At 36.5% G+C, this 25,305-nt stretch overlaps 1 protein-coding gene across 1 annotated transcript in view; it reads left to right on the top strand.

The window, feature by feature from the left end:
* Positions 1–25,305, top strand: part of DNAlig3 (DNA ligase 3) — a 305,218-nt gene that overhangs the window by 3,968 nt on the left and 275,945 nt on the right. The window contains exons 2-3 of the mRNA XM_090374562.1: positions 12,391–12,715; positions 19,421–19,498. Coding sequence (XP_090230688.1) covers positions 12,430–12,715; positions 19,421–19,498 — 364 coding nt within the window. The 5' untranslated portion in view covers positions 12,391–12,429. The remainder of the gene's footprint in view (positions 1–12,390; positions 12,716–19,420; positions 19,499–25,305) is intronic.

The following is a 25,305-nucleotide window of genomic DNA, read 5'->3' as shown; positions in this document are numbered from 1 at the left end:
ATTCACTCTGTTTGGGGTACCCAATATGCAGTACTTAAGTTATAATGGAAAAGAATCAGTGGTGTGTTATACCTTCATGGGGCCCAAGGCAAAATGGAATTTGGGGGCCCCATCTAAAGAAAAACTAATGATCATTTTCAATTTCATTTTATTGTGACAACAAAAGAAACAAATTATATGACATAAGAACTAAATATAAAATTTCATCAAAATCAGTAAAACCATTTTTGTAAAAAACGTAATTTTCAACTTAATCTTCAAGTAAAGTTCACTTTGGCAGGTAGAATGTTCAATCAAATTAATGTTCAAGTAAAGTTCATTGACTTTGGCAGGTAGAAAGTTCAGTTTCCAATAAAATTCACTTAAAAATATTATAAAAAACAGCAATGAGTTTTTGAAACAGTGATTTTGGGGCCCCCCTCTGATCGGGACTATCAAGCAAGTTTTTACAAATACAAATTGTTAAATATGTATTGAATATCAGAGCAGTAACAGTGTGAAATAATGTGAAATGTGTTGATATTTGGACTTTTACCAAAAAACTTTGGTAATAATAGTTTAAGTTTTAAAATTTTAAATGTTGAAATCTGGTAAATCCTAGGAGTCACTGGATTTTGGGCTTTTATAATAACCTCTTTCCCTCCACACACATTATAAAATAAACAGTCTAATAAGCAGTTTTCTTGCAAGCTCACAAATTGTCTATTGAGAGAAATGCTACATTTGGACAATTCTGGAAAAGCAACGGTTAAGATCTTTAAGTTAATAAGATCATTATGGTATAATAAACTGACCTGTAAGATTGACATCTGTTCAGGGGAATATTATCTAGTCACTGTTAAAGAATTAATACAGGACCATAGGAATGCAGCTATACTGTGGTTACAGCATGGATTTATTAAGGGGTAACATGATATAAGGGGTAAAAATAATAGAGGGTGTGATATAATATTGCTTTGCAAAGTCAATTCCCCCCCCCCCCACATACACACTTACGTTTTTTTGCCGTTCTGGCTAGCATAGTGGTGATTGCTATTTTTCACACCAAATGACAAAAGTGTGGATTTCAATTCAGTTAAGATAGAAGGGATTTAATATTAGCAGTGGCAAATGATGCAAGGAAACAAGTTTATACAGCAACACACATGCTTCCCATATTACATATCTAATTCCTCTAATCATTTATTCAAACTACCAAGTTCAACAATAAATGATGGAAGTTTGTTTCAACAATCAACCACTCTGACTGAAGGCAACTTTCCATACAACTATCCTCAATTTGAATTTATGCCCCCTCATAGTAGTAGTAGTAGTAATAATAGTGGCATGTGATGCAAGAAAGCAAGTGTATGAGCTTATGCAGCATCAGCCAAAAAAAAAAAAAAAAATCACACCATTCCCTCTAAATGCCTGTCCAGTTCCTCCTTAAATTTATTCAACCTATCAACTTCCACAATGACAGATGGAAGTTTGTTCCAGCAATTAACCACCCGCTGGCTTCCGCACATTTATTCTACATCTGTCCTTTCTTAATTTGAATTATGCTCCCTTAGGTTTGTAATCTGAACAAGTGGAAGGATCCCATCAGAATTCAGTGTGCTCAACCCATTCAAGGCCTTATACACCTCAATCAGATCACTGTGCAGGTGTCTAGTCTCTAGCCACTGCAATTTGCAGAACTTAAGCCTCTCTTGGTAAGAGGATCCCTTCATTCCCCTCACCAACCTTGTTGCCCTTCACTGTACACGCTCAAGCAAATCTACATCCTTCCTAAAATGAGGCCTCCAGACCTGTACGCAGTACTCAAGGCATGGCCTGACCATTGCCTTATACAGAGGGACAGTCACCTCCTTTTCCCTGCTAGCAAAATTCCTATATATCATTGACAAAACCCCATGACCTGCCCCAGCAGCCTGTCTGCATTGGTCAGAAAACTTCATATCTGACTGCACAATTACTCCCAGGTCTTTTTTATTTTCTACCACCTTAAGTGTAGTACAACACAACGACACAGTTGGGACGTTTCTGTGGGGTTACTTCTACCCATATGCAGTACTTTGCATTTGTCAATGTTATAATTCAGTTCCTACTTCTCACCCATCTGCCCAAATTATCTAGATCCTGTTGCAGTAGCACACTGTCATTAACAACCTGCCAACCTTTGTATCATCTGCAAACTTCGACATTAAGCCTGATATACCTTCATCAATATCATTGATAAATATACAAAACAACAGTGGACCCAACACCGAACCCTGTGGGACTCCACTAATAACATTAGTCCATGAAGAGCAGCACCCATTGATTACCACCGTCTGTCTTCTCCCACTTAACCATCCTTTTATCCATTCTAGCAACTTACCCTTAATACCATTCTTCTCCAATTTGTACAATAGTCTTCTATGCGCAACAGTGTCAAAAGCTTTCCTGAAATCCAAATATATAACATCAAAATTATTTTTTTGCATCCAGTTCCTTTGTAACCACATCATAATATCCTATCAAATATGTTAGACAAGACTTTCCCTTAATAAACCCATGCTGTGTCTGAATTATTGCTGCAGTCTTGGCTAGATGATCCTGCAATGCATCTTTAACCAGTGACTCCATTATTTTACCCAGAACAGAAGTTAAACTAACTGGTCTGTAATTACTCGTGTCACCCTTCGCTCTCCCCTTTGTGAATTGGGGATACATTTGCACATCTCCAAACCGTGGGAACCTCCCCCGAGTCCAAGGATGCTCTCATAATTATGGGTAAGGGTTTGCTTAGTTGCTTTGCCGCCTCATTTAATATAACTGGATAGATCCCATCCACCCCAGGTGCTTTTCTTATGTTTAACTTCAAAAGTTTCTCTTGCACTTTGCTCTCAGTTATTACAAAATCATTAAGTATCCTGCTACAATTTGATTACCTTCTGCCATTTTCAAACCTTAATAATTCCTCATGTGTGAATGTAGATGCAAAATACTCATTTAGTTTGTTTGCTATCTGAGGATCATCAACAGTCGAACCATCAATGCCAAGTGGACCAATTAGATTCATCCCGTTTCTTTTAGAGTTTATATAAGTAAAGAAATCCTTGCTGTTTTTCTTAGCATCTTTTGCCAAGGATTTCTCGTAAGCTGCCTTCGCCTGCCTAACCTCCTTTGTGACCAAATTACAGACTAGTTTATATCTGCCATAGGCTTCTGAGTCGCTGGATAATTTATATGCATCCCATGTATTTTTCTTCTCTGTTATGAGTCTCATTAGTTCATTAGATAACCATTTAGGCCTAAACCTTGAACAATAATAGGTATGAAACTTTTATTAGCATCCACGATTAATTCCTTGAATGCTTCCCACTTAGAATTTACTGTTGGTAACGTCGTCAGTTGATCCCACTGTGCAGAATTTAAAAACTTTCTGAGACCACTGTACTCACCTTTACAGAAGCAAAAACCCTTTCCTTTATCCCTGATGGTAATTAAATCTTTAAGTAAATCCCACATCAATACACTGTGATCACTGCCACCTAGTTTTTCCTTTATCTGCAAATTCTTAATACAGGAATGATCACTGCTGATAACCAGATCAAGAGTATTACTCTCTCTGGTTGCCTCTCGAACATGCTGCTGCAGAAAACAATCATCCAATAAATCCACAAAAGTCTGACTAGTGTGTGAGTGACCAACCCACAAGTTCCAGTCAATATCTGGGAAGTTAAAATCCCCCATTATAAGACATTCTGATTTACTATCCCACTCTATTTCTCTGTACAATTTTTCATTGTACTCGTTTGAGTCATTAGGCCTATAACACACTGCTACTCTTATTTTTGCTTTCGCAGTGCTTATGTCACACCAAACTGACTCAACAGTGCACTGTTCATCTATATCAACTGGGTGCACTTCTTTTGATTTTATGTTTTTCTTAATTAACAGCATAATACCTCCTCCCTTTCTATCCTGTCTATCCTTTCTGTACACATTGTACTCCCCAAATTCCAGTTCTGCATTCTTTATATCTGTGTGACACCACGTCTCTGCTATCCCAACAATATCTGCCTTTGATGTCTTGACCAACACTTCAAATTCATCAAATTTATTTACTATACTTCTAGCATTGGTGTACATGCAAGCATACATGCTCCTATTCCTAGTTACCCTAACACATCCCATATACCCACCTATTTCACGATGACTGCCATCCAACACTCCTCGCTCCAGGTCGCTACTTATTCTAATAGAAGTTGTGCAAGAATCACCTTCACCTCTGCCTGCGGCTACTGTTAAACTATTAGTCCTTGTATCCCCCCTAAGCTAGCAGTTTTCTGACCCACCTAACACTGCCTCGATAGCATCAGCAAATATTCTTGCTGATGTCTGTAACTAAGTAAAGAAAGATGCCATAAGCATTGAGCTTACTCAGTTGATTTCATCACATATATCTAGTCTCCTGATGCTGTAATTTGCAGAACTGAAGCCTTCCTGGTAAGAAAACCCTCACTATTCTCATTACTCTTCTCTGCACTTAAAATGAGGCCTCCAGACCCATATGCAGTACTCAAGAACAGCCTGACCATTGCCTCATACAATGGGATAATCACTTTATCCCTTCTAGCAAAATTTCCTGTATATCATTAACAAAACCCCACGAGCTGTCCAGCCTTTCTGCACTGCTTAGAGAACTTCATGTCTAACTGCACAATTACCTCAGGTCTTTTTCATTTTCCATTATGCTGAGTTAGATAGTATGAATCAGAGCTGTACTACTCAATATATTCTACGTTGATAATATTAGTAAAAAGTATTTTTACTAATATTATTATCAACGTAGAACATATTGAGTACCGGTAAGTTGTCGATTTTTTCGTTTTTTCCGTTTTAATTTCTGGAAGGTATCATACGGAAGTGTTCTACACACTATATTGAGGTAAACTCCTCTTATTTTTTTACTAATATTATGCTGAGTGTAGTACCACATAGTTGTTACATTAATCTGGGATTACTGCTACCCATATGCAGTACACTGCATTTGTCAATTTTAAACTTCAGTGCCATTTCTCAGCCCATCTGCCTAATTTTTATAGATTTTGTTGCAGTAGCTTATTTTGATTACTGTCATTAACTACCCTGGGCATCTAATGGCATTTTTGTATCATCTGTAAACTTATATAGCCTGATATACCTTCATCAGTATCATTAATAAATGTAGAAAAGAACCCTTGGTGAACTCTGTTAATAACGTTAGTCCAAGAAGAGCAGTGCCCATTGGTAACTAATCCCTATCTTCTCCCACTCCACCACCTCTTTATCCATAGCAGTAGCTTGTCCTTAATGCCACTCTGTGACAATTTGTTTAGCAGTATTTTATGTGCAATACTATCAAAAGCTTTTCTGAAATCTAAGTGTATTATGTCAAAATTATTTTTTGTTTCCAGTTCCTTTGTTACTGCATCATACTATCCAGCCAGATTGGTCTGCAAGAATATCCCTTAACAAATGCATACTGAGACTGCAGTAAAACTGCTTTCTTGTTTATATGATCCTGCATTACTTCAAACAGTGATTTCTTTATGTTGTGACCAGGGTAGTTTACCATGACTTATTCAGTGTAACTGTGTAATTTTTCTTACTGAAACATGAGTTTTTCATTCTGCAAAATTGTCAAGCTGATCAGATGATTTACAGAAAATACACTGACACTTTTTTTTTTTTTTTAATTTATTTGTTATTCATTAACATTATTGGTGATGAGTTTTAGACATGGCTAACAAAATTAATTGGGAGTTCCCACTAATCTCTTCTGATTTTCACATATTTCTTTAGCATTAGCATTAGCAAGGGCACATGATGCAAGAAAGCAAGCTTATATAGCATCAGCCAAAAAAATCTCCTTATTTCACCCATCCCCTCACTCCAAATGTTTGTAAAGTTCTGCCTTGAATCTATTTAAGCTATCAACTTCTACAACGACAGATGGAAGTTTCTTCCAGCAATCAACCACCTGCTGGCTAAAGTCAAACTTCCGCACATCTATCCTACAACCGTTTTTCCTCAGTTTGAATTTGTGCCCTCTCAGGTGATTATTCTGAGCAAGAGGAAGAATCCCATCAGCATTGAGCATGCACAAACCATTCAAGGCTTTATACACCTCAATCAGATCACCTCGCTGATGCCTAGTCTCCAGACACTGTAATTTGCAAAACTTAAGCCTTTCTTCGTAAGAGCACCCCTTTGTTCCATTCACTAATCTTGTTGCCCTTCTCTGTACTCGTTCCAGCAGCTCTACATCCTTCTTGAAATGAGGCCTCCAGACCTGTATACAGTACTCTAGGTGTGGCCTGACCATTGCCTTATATAAGGGAATAATCACCTCCTTATCCCTGCCAGAAAAATTCCTGTATATCATTGACAAGACACCATGAGCTACTCTTGCAGACCATCTGCACTGCTCAGAAAACTTCATATCTGCTTGCACAATTACCCCCAGGTCCTTTTCATTCTCTACCACTGTCAGTGTGGTACCACAGAGTTGATACGTTACTCTGGGATTATTGCTTCCCATATGTAGTACTTTACATTTGTCAATGTTAAACTTCATTTGCCACCTCTCAGCCTGTCTGCTCAACTTTTCTAGATAATGTTGCAGCAGGTGGTAGATGACTTTCATCAACCGGTGAAATAGCACCACTTTGTTTATTGGAGGCTTGAAGTGGCGAAACCCATGTTTAGACTCTAGAGCAAAGTTTCCGGCATCCCCCCCCCATACTTCTCCTTCAACCCATGCATGGTACTAAGTACTATAGGTTTTGATACCTTCGTGTTTGGGATTATCATAAAAAAAAAAAAAAAAAAAAAGCAGTGCACTGTCATTAACAACCCTGCCAACCTTCGTATTGTCTGCAAACTTGGACATTAAGCCTGATATACCATCATCATTATCATTTATAAATACAGAAAACAACAATGGGTCCAACACTGAACCTTGAGGGACTCCACTAATAATATTAGTTCACGAAGAGCAGTGTCCATTGATTACCACTCTCTGTCTTCTCCCACTAAATCATCCCTTTATCCATAGCAGCAATTTTCCTTCAATGCCACACTTCTCCAATTTGTGCAGCAGCTTCCATATGCAACAGTATCAAAGGTCTTTCTAAGATCCAAATATATGATATCAAAGTTATTCTTTGCATCCAGTTCCTTTGTGACTACATCATAGTATCCAATCAAATTAGTTAGACAAGACTTCCCCTTAACATAACCATGCTGTGTCCGAGCTATAACTGAAGTCTTGTCTAGATGCTCCTGCAGTGCTTCTTTAACCAGTGCCTCCATTAATTTTCCTGGAATAGAAGTTAAACTAACAGGTCTGTAATTACCTGTGTCTCCCTTTGATCCTCCTTTGTGGATTGGGGTGACATTTGCACATCTCCAGTCCATGGGTACCTCCCCTGAGTCCAGGGAAGCTCTCATAATTATGGGTAAGGGTTTGCTTACTTCCTTTGCCACCTCCTTTAATATAACTGGATAGATTCCATCCACCCCAGGTGCCTTTCTTATGTTTATCTTCAACAATTTCTCCTCCACTTTACTCTCAGTTATTACATGATTATCTAGCTTACTGCCAGATTTGAATACACCTCTGGCATTTCTCTTCCTGAATAACTCATGTGTGAATGTAGATGCAGAATATTCATTTAGTTTGTTAGCTACCTGAGCAGGATCATCAACAGTTGCACCATCGATATCAAGTGGACCAATCTGATTCATCCCCTTCCTTCTAGAGTTTACATAAGTAAAGAACTCATTGTTGCTTTTCTTTGCATCCTTTGCCAAAGATTTCTCGTAATCTGCCTTCGCCTCCCTAACCTCCTTTGTAACTTGGTTACAGACCGGCTTATACCTATCATAGGCTTCTGTGTCACATGTTAATTTATATGTATCCCATGCATTTTTCTTCTCTGTCACATGTCTAATTAGCATTAGCATTAGTAGAGGCATTTGATGCAAGAAAGCAAGCTTATGCAGCATCAGCCAAAAAAAAAAAAAAAAAAAAACCAACTTCCACTTCACCCCTCTGTTCGTTCAAAATACCTGTCCAGCTGAGCCTTAAACTTATTTAAGCTATCAACCTCCACCACAAGGGATGGAAGTCTGTTCCACCAACCAACCACCCGCTGGCTAAAGGCAAATTTCCGCACGTCTATCCTACATCTGTCTTTCCTCAATTTGAATTTATGCCCTCTCAGGTGATTTTTCTGAGCTAGAGGAAGAATCCCATCAGCATTGAGCATGCTTAAACCATTCAAGGCTTTATACACCTCTATCAGATCACCTCGCTGGTGCCTAGTCTCCAGACACTGTAATTTGCAAAACTTAAGCCTTTCTTCGTAAGAGCACCCCTTTGTTCCATTCACTAATCTTGTTGCCCTTCTCTGTACTCGTTCTAGCAGCTCTACATCCTTCTTGAAATGAGGCCTCCAGACCTGTATACAGTACTCTAGGTGTGGCCTGACCATTGCCTTATACAATGGAATAATCACCTCCTTATCCCTGCTGGAAAAATTCCTGTATATCATTGACAATACTCCATGAGCTACTCTTGCAGCCCGTCTGCACTTCTCAGAGAACTTCATATCTGCCTGCACAACAACCCCCAAGTCCCTTTCATTCTCTACCACTGTCAGTGTAGTACCACAGAGTTGATACGTTGCTCTGGGGTTGCTGTTTCCCATGTGTAGTACTTTACATTTGTCAATGTTAAACTTCATTTGCCACCTCTCAGCCCATCTGCTCAACCTTTCCAGATCCTGTTGCAGCAGCATAGTGTCAGTAGTGTCCTTGACAACCCTGCCAACCTTTGTATCGTCTGCAAACTTGGACATTAAGCTTGATATACCATCATCAATATCATTTATAAATACAGAAAACAATAATGGACCCAACACTGAGCCCTGAGGGACTCCACTAATAACATTAGTCCACGATGAGCAGTGTCCATTGATTACCACTCTCTGTCTTCTCCCCCTCAACCACCCCTTTATCCATAGCAGCAATTTGCCTCCAATGTCACACTGCTCCAATTTGTGTAGCAGTCTTCCATGTGCAAAAGTATCAAAAGCCTTTCTAAGATCCAAGTATATAATATCAAAGTTATTCCCTGCATCCAGTTCTTTTGTGACTGCATCATAGTATCCAATCAAGTTGGTCAGGCAAGACTTCCCCTTAACAAAACCATTCTGTGTCTGAGCTATAACTGAAGTCTTGTCTAAATGATCCTACAGTGCTTCTTTAACCAGTGCCTCCATTAATTTTCCTGGAAGAGAAGTTAAGCTTACAGGTCTATAATTACTTGTGTCAGCCTTTGATCCTCCTTTGTGAATTGGGGTCACATTTGCACATTTCCAGTCTATGGGTACCTCCCCTGAGTCCAAGGAAGCTCTCATAATTATGGCTAAGGGTTTGCTTACTTCCTTTGCTGCCTCCTTTAATATAACTGGATAGATCCCATCCACCCGGGTGTCTTTCTTGTGTTTATCTTCAACAGTTTCTCCTCCACTTTACTTCCAGTTATTTCAAGATTCTGTAGCTTACTGCTAGAGTTGAATACACCTCTGGCATTCCCCTTGCTGTATAACTCCTCATGTGTGAATGTCGATGCAAAATATTCATTTAGTTTGTTAGCTACCTGAGAAGGATCATCAACAGTTGACCCATCAATATCAAGTGGACCAATCTGATTCATCCCCTTCCTTCTAGAGTTTACATAAGTAAAGAACTCTTTGCTGTTTTTCTTTGCATCCCTTGCCAAGCATTTCTCGTAATCTGCCTTCGCCTGCCTAACCTCCTTTGTAACTTGGTTGCATATCAACTTGTGTCTATCATAGGCTTCTGTGTCATGTGTTAATTTGTAAGTATCCCATGCATTTTCTTCTCTGCCATATGCCTCATTAGTTCATCTGCCATCCATTTTGGCCTAAACCTTGAACAATATTTCTTAGTTGGTATGTAAATCCTAGTAGCTTCCAAGATAAGTTCTTTGAATGCTTCCCATTTTGAATTTGCTGTTGGTAACATCATCAGTTGGTCCCACTGTATAGAATTTAAATACTGTCTCAGTCCATCGTAGTTGCCTTTACGGAAGCAATAACCCTTCCCTTTACCCCTAATGGTAGTTACCTCTTTGAGTAAATCCCACTTCAGCACACTGTGATCACTGCCACCTAGTGGTTCATTTATCTGCATATTCTTAATGCATGAAGAATCACTGCTGATAATCAAATCAAGAGTATTACTCCCTCTAGTTGCCTCCCGAACATGCTGATGTAGAAAACAATCATCCAATAAATCCACAAAAGCCCTGCTAGTGCGTGAGTAACCAGCCCCCAAATTCCAGTCAATATCTGGGAAATTAAAATCTCCCATTATAAGACTCTCTGATTTACTGGCCCACTCTATTTCCCTGTACGGTTCCTTATTATACTCATCAGAGTCATTAGGCCTATAGCACACTCCTACTCTCAATTTTGATCTCCCAATGCTTATGTCACACCAAACTGACTCAACACTGCACTGTCCAGCGATGTCGACTGGCTTCACTTCCTTGGTTTTTATGTGTTTCTTAACTAATAGCATAACCCCTCCCCCCTTCCTATCCTGTCTATCCTTTCTGTAGACGTTGTACTCCCCAAATTGCAGTTCTGCATCCCTTATATCTATGTGACACCACGTCTCTGATATCCCAACAATATCTTCCTTTGATGTTTTGAGCAATACCTCAAATTCATCAAATTTATTTACTAAACTCCTAGCATTGGTGTACACACAAGTATACCTGCACCTGTTTCTATTCTTAGCTACCCTAACACAACCCATGTGTTTACTTGTACCGCAATGGCTCCCAGCAGTCTCTGAAATACCATGCATCTTGTTTTTCAGGCTTCTGCTCATTCTAATAGAAGCAGTGCAAGAATTTCTTTCACCTCTGCCAGTGGCTACTGTCAATCTATTGGTCTTTGTCTCCCCCCAAGCTAGCAGTTTTCCGACCCACTTAACACTGCCTCGATAGCATCACCAAATATTCTTGCACCCTTTCTATTTAAGTGTATCCCATCCCTGTAGAAGCAATCTCTCCTGTTAACAAGTACAGTCCAGGCTGAAAAAAATTCTACCCCTTGAGCCTTGCACAATCTTTCCAGGGCCGAATTGATCGACAAGGCTCTCATCATATACTCCCTCCTATCGCGTCTGGGCAGAATTGCAGACACTTTCAAATTCAACCCTAATTCTCGGGTTTTGTTCAGCAGTGACCTGTACTTGTTAAGTAATTCTGCCGGTCTCCTACTCTTAATATTATTAGTGCCATTGTGTACAACTATATCACCTTTTGTGCCCTTAATTAGATAATTAGTTCATCTGACATCCATTTAGGCTTAAATCTTGAACAATATTTCTTAATTCTTAATTAACCATTTTTAATTAACCATTCTTAATTCATCATTCTTTTATTCTTAATTATTTAATTAATCATTTAATTAATTATTCATTCTTTTATTCTTAATTATTTAATTAATCATTTAATTAATTATTCATTATTTTATTCTTAATTAACCATTTTATTAAAACAATATTTACAGAGTACTGATAATAAAGGAGGTTATCTGGGGTCTGACAATATTTTTATTATAGCGAATAGTACATAGTTAAAATGGTATTTATTATAATAGCATTTTACTGTGAATGGTTTGTGCTTTTATGGCATGTACAGTCATTGTATATATGTGTGTTTGTGTGAGTGGGTGATTGTGATGGAACTTTTTTTTAACTAGGAGTAGGAGGGGCCTACTCTTAGTTTAATATTAACTTATTTTAGTCTATTTCATAGGAAACTAAACTTCACATTATCTTTAAACCAAAAATAAAGTTAAAATTCTACGAATGAAAGGAGACCAAACTTCTCACTAGGACTGAACACTAATTTGAGGTTTTTGGCTCCAAATTATCTAAAACAAAAATGAAACTCATTATATTTAAATTTGAGAATTCCTGGTGCCCTATACAGAATTTACCAACATTTATGATTCAACTGAAATAAATTAGATGATTTATTTCAATTGAATATAAATTAGATGATCAAAGTTATTTTACTGAAAATACTTTCAAGGTCTTTTCTATTAGACTAAAATAATCATTATTGTGCTTAAACAAAACAGCTGATATTTATCACTGCTGTATTGATGGTACTATTTCTTGTTAATTAATTTTATAAGTTGTGTGCAGCTGAAAAAAGTTAAAATTGTAATTGTTTCTGAAATAACTTTAGTTGTTGATAAAATATTTTAATTTAAAATAGATATGATTATTTTATTTTTTTTATTGTTTTTATATTTTTGTTGACAGAAATTAACAACTAGACAACGTGTGCAACTTTTCTTCACCATGGCAGAGAATAGGTACTGTGTGGATTATGATAAACGAGGACAAGCTGGGTGTAAAAATTGTAAACAAAAGATTGAAAAGGGAAGTGTGCGGATTGGAAAAATTACTCCCAATCCTTTTACAGAGAGCGGAGGAGATATGAAACAGTGGTATCATGTTGAATGTATATTTGAACAATTATCCAGAGCAAGGGCAACCACAAAGAAAATAGAAGATGCTGATGATTTAGAAGGTTGGAATGATATTGAAGAAAAAGATCAGAAGAGGATTTTACAGTGCATAAAAGGTGAACTTAACATTAAGTGTGACACCACGTCTATTTTTTATGGAATTCTTCATTTATCAAAATTTCTATTCTTTTAATTCTCGGCACCTTTTTCTACCACAATCTCTATACATGAATATCATGATTTATTTTTGATTTACCAATTGGTCTGTAGAAAGAACTTTCCTTCAGATATATATAGTTTAGGGCTATTAATTCTGTACTGCCACTAAAGTTAGTGTAAGATTTCTTTAGGTATCCTCTATTTTGTTGCCTGATTTTAGTGCCTGATTAGAAAGTAGAAATATTGCTGCATTGGAAAAAAAAAAGTAATTGAGAGTTTATTTTTTTATAATTTTTTAAATTGTTTTTATATTTATAATTTTTTAACAATTAAAAGTTTTTTACAATTTATTTTTACTTTTTTTTACTGAAATTTGATTTGGATTTTATTTTTTACAGTAATAATCTTGCTCTAATGTTTCCCTGATAATAGAGTTGTTATCAATGGACATTGCTCTTTGTTTACTGATGTTATTAGTATAGTCCCCCAGGGTTCAGTGCTGGGCCCATTATTGTTTTCTATATTTATTAATGATATTGATGAAGGTATATTAGGCATAATGTTCAAGTTTGCAGATGATACAAAGTTGGCAGGGTGGTTAATGACAGTAATGATGGTATGCTACTGCAGTATAATCTAGAAAAATTAGACAGAGGGGGGCTGAGAAATGACAGTTGAAGTTTAACATTGACAAAAGCAAAATACTGCATATGGGTAGCAGCAACCCCAGAGTAACGTTCCAAATGTGTGGTACTATACTCAGGTTACTGGAAAATGAAAAAGACCTGGGAGTACTTGTGCAGTCAGATATGAAGTTCTCTGAGCAGTGCAGACATGCGGCCAGTACAGCCCATGGGATTTTGTCAATGATATACAGGAATATTACTATTAGGGATAAGTAGGTGATTATTCCATTGTATAAGGCAGGGGTGGCCAACAAATTGATCACGACCTACCAGTCGATCGCGGCTTTAATTTTGGTCAATCACGACAAATTTTAAATATATATAAAAATATATTAGTTAAAATCTAAATATTATTATTATGCTCCCCACCGCATTATTGTGCTGGTTATTACAAATACGTTGAACCACATGACTACTCTTGTTGGTGCGCAGCCACTAGGCTTGTCTAGTGAAAATGCATGCAGTTACGTTGTGGGGAACATAGTGTATGTGTCAAATTCTTATTTAGCTTACTTAATATTAATAACTGGACAGTACTTATATGTTAATTTAATAACCTTTGATTTAAAATTAATACTATGAAAAAGAGCAAAACGTATCATTTTCATCGAGAATGGGAACTAGAATACTTTTTTGTAATGATAAAAGAAAAATGTTGTTGTTTGATTTGCAATGCTTCCTTGGCTGTACCAAAAAAAAAAGGAAATTTAGAAAGGCACTTCAATTCTCTGATTAGTATTATTTCTGCATATAAATATCAATTTTTGGCAATGGCTAAGAATCTCAAAGAAATCTGATCATTTGCAAATATGCACGGTCATTTGCAAAAATATCCTGTTTTTGAATTTAATAGTGAGAAATATGTTTCTGAAATTGAGAAAGTTGGGGATGATTTTGAAACCAGATTCGGTGATTTTAAAATAATTGAAGACATTGTTCAGTATATTTCTTATCCATTTAATGTTGACTTAGATACAAAACAAATCGCAGAAAAAAATCGCTGAGATTTTTCACACGGAGAAAATATTACTTGAAAATGAAATTATTACATTGCGAAATGACATCTTCCTAAAAACCAGATCAGAAAAAGACTTGGAAATATATTTGCTGAGAAAAGTACCCAAATGTAAAAAAATGCAGCGAACTTTTAAATTCCTGTTTTGGTTCCACATATATATGTAAATCACCCTTTTCGTATTTGAAACAAAACAAAGACGAAGAATCGCTCTACTCTTACGGACTTGCATACAGAAGATTCTTTACGGTTGGCCTTATTATAGTATATCCCCGATTTTGAAAGCTTGGCAGATGACATGAAGACACAAACTTAGCATAAATTAAAATTTTAAATATGTATGAATTTAAAATAAGAATTCTGAATTGTATTTAATTTTAAAATTTACAAACAACATTTTTCAATATGTGTTAATTAACTTTTTTAATCATGTGCAATGAAATTCTTGAGATGGTAGATTGCGGCACATTTTGAGGAAAAAAAGTCGATCGCATCACAAATTAAGTTGGCCACCCCTGGTATAAGGCAATGGTCAGGCCACATCTTGAGTACTGCATACAGGTCTGGAGGCCTCATTTTAGGATGTTTGTTTGTTATTTGGTTTTTAGGAGCATTAGCAACTAAGGCCATATTGCTCCGGGAATGTGCGGTGGGCATTCCCTGACCTTTCCGCATCCTCCGTATTTGGTGGTGATGGGCTCGAACCCTGGTCTAATCAAGAAGTGTGTGCTACGCACTGCTGTTCCTTCCCACCTGGCTACGGAGGCGCCCTCATTTTAGGAGGATGTAGAACTTCTGGAATGGATACACAAGGGCAACTAGATTGATGAGGGGAACAAAGAGTTCTCTTACTAAGAAAGGCTTTAGTTCTGCAAATTGCAGCATCTGGAGACTAGGCACCTGCGAGATGATCTTATTGAGGTGTTTCAGGCTTTGAATGGATTGAGCAAATTGAGGAAGGATGGTTGCAGAATAGATATGTGTAAGTTTGCCTTTAACCAGTGGGTAGTTGATTGTTGGAGCAAACTTTCATACGTTGTTGTGGAAGTGGATAGCTTAAATAAATTCAAGAAAGAACTAGACAAACTATTGGAGGGAATGGATTGGTGAAATGGGAAGATTTTTTTTTTGGCTGATGCTGTATAAAGCTTGCTTTCCTGCATAATTTGCTACTACTAATACTAAAATAATAAAAAATGGAAATTTAAATGTATTTACATATGTAGTTCTTAAATTTTTATAAATTTCCAAATTCCTCAGAAAAACCTACTCCATACATGCCGTCTGGGAAACTCAATAAAGAAGGGGTTAAGAATTCAGCCTGGCCTTAATGTCTTTCTCCCTGTGTTTTTTTTTATTTCCTCCTTCAGACTGCTGTTCCATAATTCACTTTAATCATGACCGAATAAGTCTTTAACTTTGTGTCAGTTATCCATCATGATTAATTATAATTACTTAACTTTTTATACCACATTTTATTGTGGTGTATACATTGTAAGTTATCACCATTGCTTGTGATGCTGATAACCCACATGAAGATAATGATTTGACAGAGTTATGATTAAAGCAGTTTGTTTCCATTCCAAATATTCTTTCAAATCCTTGTGACAGTTTTATTACAAATTAACATTAATTCAATTTGTTTTGAATTTTGAAAAATCTATCTAAAATTTTATACAATTTGCATATATGTGAAAATGCATGCCTTTATTTGCATAATGCAAGGGATACCAGTACAGTATTATGTTAGTTATTTTGAGTTTGTCCCAGTACGTTATAATCAGTATCTGTTCTTGCACCAGTTCACAATAATACTTTGTTTCTATCCTGAGAAATATTTGCATTATTTGAAATCATTTCTGAATTTTTGGATCCATTCCTAACTACATTTATTTAATTATACTAATGGTTCCTACTTTGCTAAAATTATATATTGTGGTACACATTACTTCCATAGGCCTATGTATAGGGTATGCTAGGTGTTCCCAGGCACACCCTAATGTCTAAAAAAATTGGCTTTGCATTTTAATTTAATTGCATGATACGTTCTTTTAGTTTTAAAGTATGGATTGTTATATTATGCAATAAGTGTTGAATTGCATAATATAGATCTTATTAGAAATGTATAGAAAACCCATGTCCACTCACATCATGCATTTCCACTATTGCAGTGCTACATTATCTTGTACACTGAATAAGAATTAACTTCATCAGTTAATTACAATAATGTGATTGAGGAATTTAAGTTGATAACACCTGGTGAGCAATGTCTGATTCTCTAGAACAGGATGATGATGTAACCTTAATTTGTTTTTGTCAATTTGGATTAGCTCATTATCTGGTTAAAGATAAAATCATGAAAATTGACTGTATCTTTGCATATGCCTAGTTATCACTACAGCCAAATTTGGTATGTGTGTCTTTTTTTTTTTTTTAAGTTTGCATTTTCTTAATTAATATGGTTCCAAGAAACAAAAGGACTAAAATCAATAATTGATTATGTGATTATTAAACAGCAAAGCATGATTTTTGTCTGTGATGTTAGGACCCGGAGAGGAGCATATTGTGGCTCTGATCACTTTTTGGTGAAGGCTATGTTGTCATTCCCATGGATGTGCCAAAAAAGGAAGGAGAAAAGGAAGAAAGACCTTGAGAGGAGTGAACAACTTGACACCGAAAGTGTCAAATTGTTCGTTTTAGTGTGGATTCACCAAAAGATGAGAGCACTAGGGGCTTGTATCAATGAAGATTAGACCAAGAATTAGATGAAACCTATGGGGAGAGTGCAAAAGATATATATGAATACCTAAAGAAACAGTGAAGAAAATTGCTGGAGAGGCAATAGGAAAATCTCAAAAGATGAAACAAAATGATAGGCTGAACATGGAAATTAAGGAATTAATTAAGGAGAAAAGGGAAGCATCCCAAAGATGGCTAAGCTCAAAAAGTGAAGTTTGCAGAAAAATATATAAAGAAAAAAAATAAAGAAGTGAAAGTGGATGTCATCAAGGCAAAGAATGAGTCTTGGGATAGAATATGTGCCGAGGTGAACAGCAAACTAGGATGTACAAGATCTGCAGAGACGTGGAGAATATTGAAGAGTTTAAGGAAACCTCATACGCAAAATGCTAGACAGAAAGTTACTAGAGAAACATAAAACATGGGGACTGACAGTTAATTTTAATAGGACAGAGTACATGAATCAAAGTGGGGAGATTCTGGATTTAGATGGAATACAGGTGAAAACTGTACAGCAATTTAAATACCTGGGTGCAATTATCCAAGCTGATGGATCATCTGCACAGGAAATTGAGAGAAGACTGGGTGAAGGTAGAAAGGTCATAGGAATGCTTAATTCTGTGCTATGGAATAAAAATATTATTAACAAAACTAAACATCAAATATATAATGCAATATTACAAAGTGTTTTATTATATGGATTGGAGATTTGGACCTTAACTGAAAGACAAAAAAATTAAACTACTGGCCGTTGAAATAGATTTTTGGCGAAGATCGGGAAGAAAGTCTAGGACTGAAAAAGTTAGAAATGACGTCATAAGGAATATAATGAATGTCCAAAAAACCATCATTAATAAAATAGAGGAGAAAAGATTGGAGTGGTTTTGCCATGTGAAGAGAATGGAGGATGACAGATTGCCCAGAGAAGCCATGGAATGGATGCCATGGAGATGGAAAAAGAGAGGAAGACCAAGAAGGACGTGGATAGAAGGTGTGAGAGCAGCCATGAATAGAAGAGGACTGGTGGACGGAGATTGGGAAGATAGAAGAAAATGGAAAAAAAGAATAAAGGAATGATTTTTCAATGTTAGGTTGAGGAGAACCATTGTAATAACAGAATAAAACCTAGGAAGAAGAAGATTTTCTTAAGTAAAGTTTAGTTTGGTTAATGTAAAAAAAAAGTTTAGTTAAATTTGGTTTCTTAGTTTGTTTGATGAATAAAAATAGTGTCCTTTATGATTGAGTATTCAATAAATGTTCTCCTTTAAAAAAATAAAAAATAAAATTCCTTGTGTACGCACCCATGCCTATGATTACTTCTTAATTGTTTCCAGAATGGGAATAACTTTACAGTTTAAATTTTGTTTTTTCACTTTTCAGTTCCTTTTTTTGGAAAATGGTTGTATTCTCACTTTCTTTTAGTATATAAATGGATTAAATAAACTTAATGAGTGAAAATTTGCTTTCAGCCAGAGAGTAATTGATTGTCAGAATAAACTACCATCTGGTATTGTAAAAGCAGGTAGCTTGAATAAATTTAAGGAGGAACTAGACAAATAATTAAAGCTTGCTTCCTTGCATAATTTTCCAGTACACAAATAGAAATAATTATAATGGGAATTTCCCTTTTTCCAGTACTCCCTTATATATCTACTGTATGATTATGAGATGTAGTATTATGAGATGTAACAAGTGATGCAAGAAAGCAAGTTTATACAACATCACCAAAAAAAAAAAAAGGAGAAAGAAGAAGAATTTATTCAAACTACCCACTTTTACAAAACACCCAATGGAAGTTTGTTTGAAAGTTTCCATCCTGCAACCATGCAGTGTATACGATGCCTACTTTGTTCCTGCCTATGTTGATGACTGCTTGGAGAACAAAAAGTTGTAGCATAAGTAAAACTGTTTGAACTTGGCATTCTTGCAAACCAGAATGTTTTTGTCTTTATATATAGTGCATTGTTGATGGATAGTCAATTTGTTTAGCTCATTGCTTTGATTTGAGCTATTCTTATATGTGAAATTATACATTGCTAGACTTACATTTATTTTTAACAAAGATAGGCATTTCTCCAGTGAAGTTTTCAAAATAGTCAAATAAAAAAATGCATAAGGATATCTATCATTTAAATAGTATGATTTCCTTTATTATAATTTAAACATTTCTCTGAGAACAATTTGTTCCTTAATTAATTTATTTTTTAAAATTATTCTTTTAGCCTTCAAATCAAAAACAAATGCACAGAAAAAAACTCCCCAAAAAAAGAAAGTCCAAGGAACGAGTTCTCCAAAATCAGGTAGTAATTGCTTTAAATTATTTATGTTATATAAACTCTTGATTATAAGATAATTTCTTTTGTTTTATGTCCCCCACCCACACAGCAAGTCCCTGGGGCATCCCTATTAAATTACTCAAGAATTAAAACACATTGTTCGGAAGTGATCTTTTAGATAAAACAGGTATTCTCTGAACTTATTCGTGATCTTTACAATGGTTATGCCTATCAGCGTTGAGGCCATGAATTCTTAACTTTAAAACCCAGCATTTAGACATCAGTTTACAATTAAAAAATCTAAAGCATGCCATCATTATCCTAAAAAAAAAGTTTCACAACTTTTTCAGAAAAAAAAGTGACTAAAACATAATCAGTATACAGCAGAAAAGTTGACTGGCTATGTGATCAGTAGCAGTTTCAGTAATTAAAAGGAGCAGATTTCTACTGAATTTTCAGTACTCCTCCGTTTTCAGTAGAAAATGGAGGAGTACTGGAAGAGTCCATAATTGGAACAGGTTTATTCATTCATAATTGGGGTTCTGGCAAGGGTAAGTCTATACATACATTCAGTTACCACTTCTCCATATATCCCTATCCTTGTCCTCTGCTCATCTTTCCATATCCACCATCCCTTCTCAGTTCATTTATCAATCTTTTTCCTCAATCTTCCTCTGAGCCTCTTCCTTTCACCATTTCTCTCCATCACATCCTTAATGAATCCCTTATCTTGCAACACATGTCTGTTTCTCTTCCACCATCTAAAACAAATAACTCTTCTCAAAACCTCCTCATTTGTTACTTTATTCATCCATTTTATTTTTTCTGTACTCCTACATACCCACACCTCAGAACATTGTGATCTGCTAATAACTCTCATTCTCAATGGCTATGTGTCTGCTCCATAAGGTACATTATAAACATTATCACACCCCATACCAGACATCATACCAGTCTCTTCCTTAAACCAGTTACTAATCTCCCACATATTATTCTTTGCTTTTAAAAAAAAAATTTATGTATGTCTATTGGTATTCTTATTTTTCTGCTGCTCCTTGCTTTTTCCATTAGGCTTTCCAAATGCCTTACTTGCTCACCTGTTCTATATCTTTTCTCCCATTTCAGTATTTAATTCAGATTCTTAATGCATGAAGAATCACTGCTGATAACCAGGTGAAGAGTATTGCTTCCTCTTGTTGTCTCTCTAACATTCTGCTGTAAAAAAACAAGTCATCCAAGAAATCCACAAAAATCTTGCTTTTGTATGAGTGACCAACCCACAAATTCCATTGTAGGAATAGTGGAGTGAGAACATGGTGTCTGAGTGACACCACGTCTTTGCTACTTGTACACTGTCTGCATTCTGTGACATAATCAGTAGGTCAAATTCATCAAATTTATTTTCTATGCTCCTAGCTTTAGTGTACATGCACATGGCCTTACTCTTAGTTATCATTACGCAGCCCATGAATTCACTTGTTCCATGATGACCCCCACAGCTGGTCCTGATATCCCCAACACCTTGCTATCCAGGCTGCTGCATTTTCCAATAGAAGCAGTGTAAGAATCATCTTTACCTCTGCCTGCGGCTCTAATTAAAATATTAGTCTGTTTATCCCCACCAAGATAGCAGTTTTATCCCCACCAAGATAGCAGTTTTCCGACCCACCTATCACTTCCTCAACAGCATCAGCAAATATTCTTGCACCAATTCTATTGAAGTGTATTCCATCCCTGTAAAAACAGTCTCTCCTTTTAATAAGCATAGACCACTTGAGTAAAATTCTACTCCCTGAGCCTTGCACATTCTCTCCTAGGCTGAATTGATTGACAAGGCTCTCAACATGTATTCCCTCCTATCATGTCTGGGCAGAATTGTAGACACTTTCGAATTCAATCCTAACTCACAGCTATTTCCCAACATTGCCCTGTATTTGTTAAATAAGTCCTCAGATCTCCTACTGTTAATATCATTAGTGCCAATATGTACATCAATTACCTTTTGTGTCCTTAAAGATGATATTTGTTCTACAATGTCATCTACTTTTGCCTCTTGCAGATATACCCTGTCCTATTCCAGTCCTAGTCTTATATGTTTATACGAGCACAAAATTCTGCATCCTGGCACTTATAAGTCAACCATAATATGACTTTTGCATTTGTTTGTCCATTGTGTCTGCATGTAGAGACGGCATACTCTTTGCAATATTCTGGTCTGTAGATTACTCCCACCACTTGCATTATACTTTTTCTTCCAACTAATTCATGCCACACAGATTCTGTGCTGACAGATGTAACTTCACACTTAGCAAAAGTTCTTTTTGTGTTTAGGCTTCTTTTGATAAGAAGCATGACTCCTTCGCCTTTTCTATCTTCACTATCTTTCCTAAATATTTTATACATACTGTAGTGGAATTCATCTTCCCCATTTTCCTGGTGGCACCATGTTTCTGTTAGCCCTATTATGTCAGCATTAGTTTTCTTAACCAGCAGTTCAAATTCAGCCATTTTATTGACAATACTCTTGATAGTACTGTAGGCACAGTTGAGACTAAGTAATCTTCTATAGTTTTCTACCCTGGCACACCCATCGAAGTTATTTAGGTTTGTATCCCATGCTTTTTTCTTCCCCCTCATTTGAAATGTTGCTACCTTCAGAACATCTTATCAACGTCAGCTGTTGTGCCAACCAACAAAAATTCTTGAGGTGAATGCAAGCATTACTTTGACCCATATCATGAGATAAACATGGATCTAAATTACCCTTCTCATCCCTAACTAGCAGTTTTCTTGAACCTTTAATGTATCCTCAATGATACTGGCAAAAATCTTCGTACCATCTTTGTTTAAATGAATATCATTTCTACAAAATAGATTCCTTCTACCTACAGTGGGGGCGCCTCCGTAGCCAGGTGGGAAGGAGCAGCAGTGCGTAGCACACGCTTCTTGATTAGACCGGGGTTCGAGCCCGTTACCACCAAATACGGAGGATGTGGAAAGGTCAGGGAATGACCACCGCATATCCCCGGAGCAATATGGCCTTAGTTGCTAATGCTCCTAAAAACCAAATAACAAACAAACAAACCTACAGTGGGCCACACCGATAAAAATTCTCCCCCCACCAGAGCCTTGCAGATTCCCTCAAGTGTTGAGTTAATCCACAAGACTTTCAGCTTATAATCCCTCCTATTTTGTCTGAGTAGAATTGAAGACAAATACACTTTCCGATCTAACTCGCGACATTTTTTCAGCATGGTCCTGTATTTATCCAACAGATGGTCAGGTCATGCAAGTTTAATATCGTTAGTTCCCACATGAATAATAATGCTGTCCTTACCTCCTTTAAAATCTGACAGTCTGTTGGTAACCTCATCAGTTGTTGCACCTGCCAAACATACACTGGTTCTGGACTACTTATCTTTATTACAAAAAATGTTGCCCATTTCCTCGACAATAGATTCTTCAATAAAACTAGATCGCCTTCCACCAGAGCAGTCTGCACTTGACTGTTATTTTCTGGGACCTGAATTGGGGATCCATCACTTGGCAGGTCATGAGATATTGAGTCCCTGACAAGCACCCAATTACATTTGTTTCTAGGGCAAGAACTCATTTCTTCAGTGACTCAAATTCTTCTCATAATGCACCAGCTTCTAATATGAGATTGATAGATTCCTTACATTGGTTGGAAAGAAAAGAATTGTAGTTGAGCTGGGTCTGTCTAGACCAGCTTATAATACGTGCCACAGGTTATACAAATGATAAAGTTGCGACTCACACCAGAAATGCCTGCAGAAATTTCCATCTGAACCACAATATCCTAGGACTTTTTATTGTAAGTGGATCTTGTAGCAACCATTATTTAAATAGAATTTGAACTTTAGACAGATTATGAAATTTAAATTTACAATATCAGTAAGTCCCTGACATACATAAGAGATACGTTCCAGGACTTCTTATGTAAGTTGAGTTTTATGTTACCCGGGATTGACTAATAAATATTGCTGCTATATCCCGGATATGCCAAAATTACAAAAACCACATAATATCCTCAGAAGAATAAAGAAAAATAGTTATATATTTTTCAATTAATTAGTTATACTGTATATATAGAAAAATAGTTATATATTTTTAATTAGTTCAATTAAAAACTTTATCTAGGGACAGGGGTGAAGTAACCGGAGTGGCACATAAGAAAAGAAAACATAAAAGGAAGAAAAAATGCATGTTATTGTACTGTAAAAACTGATATGTATTTCGTAGAATGTTATAGTTGACTTCATTTGTGCTGATCCCTTCACTGCTTCTCTTATTCTGTTTTTGTCCTTTATTATTGTGTTCACTGTTGACACTGACAAATTTAAAGGTTAAAACTTAATGATGGGTACCCCAGCAGCCTCTGTAGCCGAGTGGTCATGAGCATGAGTGCAATAGCACACGCTCTTTGAGTAGACCAGGGTTCAAACCTCTGACTGCTAAATACGGTCTATCTGCCAACCCGCACTGTACCAGCGTGGCAAATTATGGTCTATTTCCCTCAATATGGATTGTTGAGGAGGCTTCCATCCTGCAGGGGATTAATAATGGCTGCTGCTTGTTTACTTACTTACTTTTTACCCCCTTCCAAAATGGCAGTGATTGACATGCCTAACCTGCTATGGTTAGTGTTAGTTAGAGTGTTTATCCCTCCTCCTCCTGTTGCTGTTTTAAAATCAGGAATTCATTTTACTTTGGTCATGCTCGTGGATGTTAGGCTTAGTTAATCATATTTAGCCTTGATTGTTAAAGTTGACTTCATTTGTGCTGATCCCTTCACCGCTTCTCTTATTTTGTCTTTGTTCTTTATTATTGTGTTCACCGTTGACACTGACAAATCTAAAGGTTAAAATTTAGTGATGGGTACCACCTTCCAAAATGGCTGTGATCGACATGCCTAATCCGCTATGATTAGTGTTAGTTAGGGTGTTTATCCCTCCCCCGCCACTGTTTTAAAATCGGGAACTCGTTTTCCTATGGTCATGCTCGTGGATGTTAGGCTTATTTGATCATATTTATGCCTAATAAAATGAAGACTTTTTAATGGAGAATATACATAATTAATGAGGGTTAAAATAGGGTGTTTATCTATCCCCTGCTGTTTTAAAATAGGAAAACGAGTTCCCGATTTTAAAACAGCATCGGGGGAATATAAACACCCTAACTAATACTAACTATAGCGGGGTAGGAATGCCAATCGCTGCCATTTTGGAAAGGGGTACCCTTCACTAAATTTTAACCGATCTAAATTCCGTGGGATACTTGTTAATGTTTGACCATTTTCAAACATCCTTGTTATTTTAATTTTCTGATCCAAATTGATCGCTTTCCTTTTCTTGGTAGAATTACTAGTACTGCTGTCACTTATTCTCTTGGTGGTGACGGGCTCGAACCCCAGTCTAAGCACACGCTTCTTGATTAGACCGGGGTTTGAGCCCATCACCACCAAATATGGAGGATGCGGAAAAGTCAGGGAGTGACCACCGCATATCCCGGAGCAATATGGCCTTAGTTGCTAATGCTCCTAAAAACCAAATAACAAACAAACAAACAACTTATTCTGTTAGTTGGCACTATGATAACGGCTAAAATGAAATTTTCTGTAAAGAACTTCACAGAGTTAAGCAGAAACACACTATTATCACCTCATATGAGCCCATGCCCATGTGCTCACGTTTATTAAAGCACATTTCTCTAGGTCACTACCATAAAACAATAAAAGCAATTTGCTGTTTCCAGTTTATTCGGCTTTTCTGTTAGTGCAAACAAGAATAAATGGGTAGTAAACTCGATCT

Source organism: Mastigoproctus giganteus, chromosome 5 (genome assembly GCF_048544385.1).
Source record: "Mastigoproctus giganteus isolate SK-2022 chromosome 5, ASM4854438v1, whole genome shotgun sequence".
Lineage (NCBI taxonomy): Eukaryota > Metazoa > Arthropoda > Arachnida > Uropygi > Thelyphonidae > Mastigoproctus > Mastigoproctus giganteus.
Note: the sequence above shows the minus strand (reverse complement) of the source record. Positions and strands in the feature narration are given on the sequence as shown.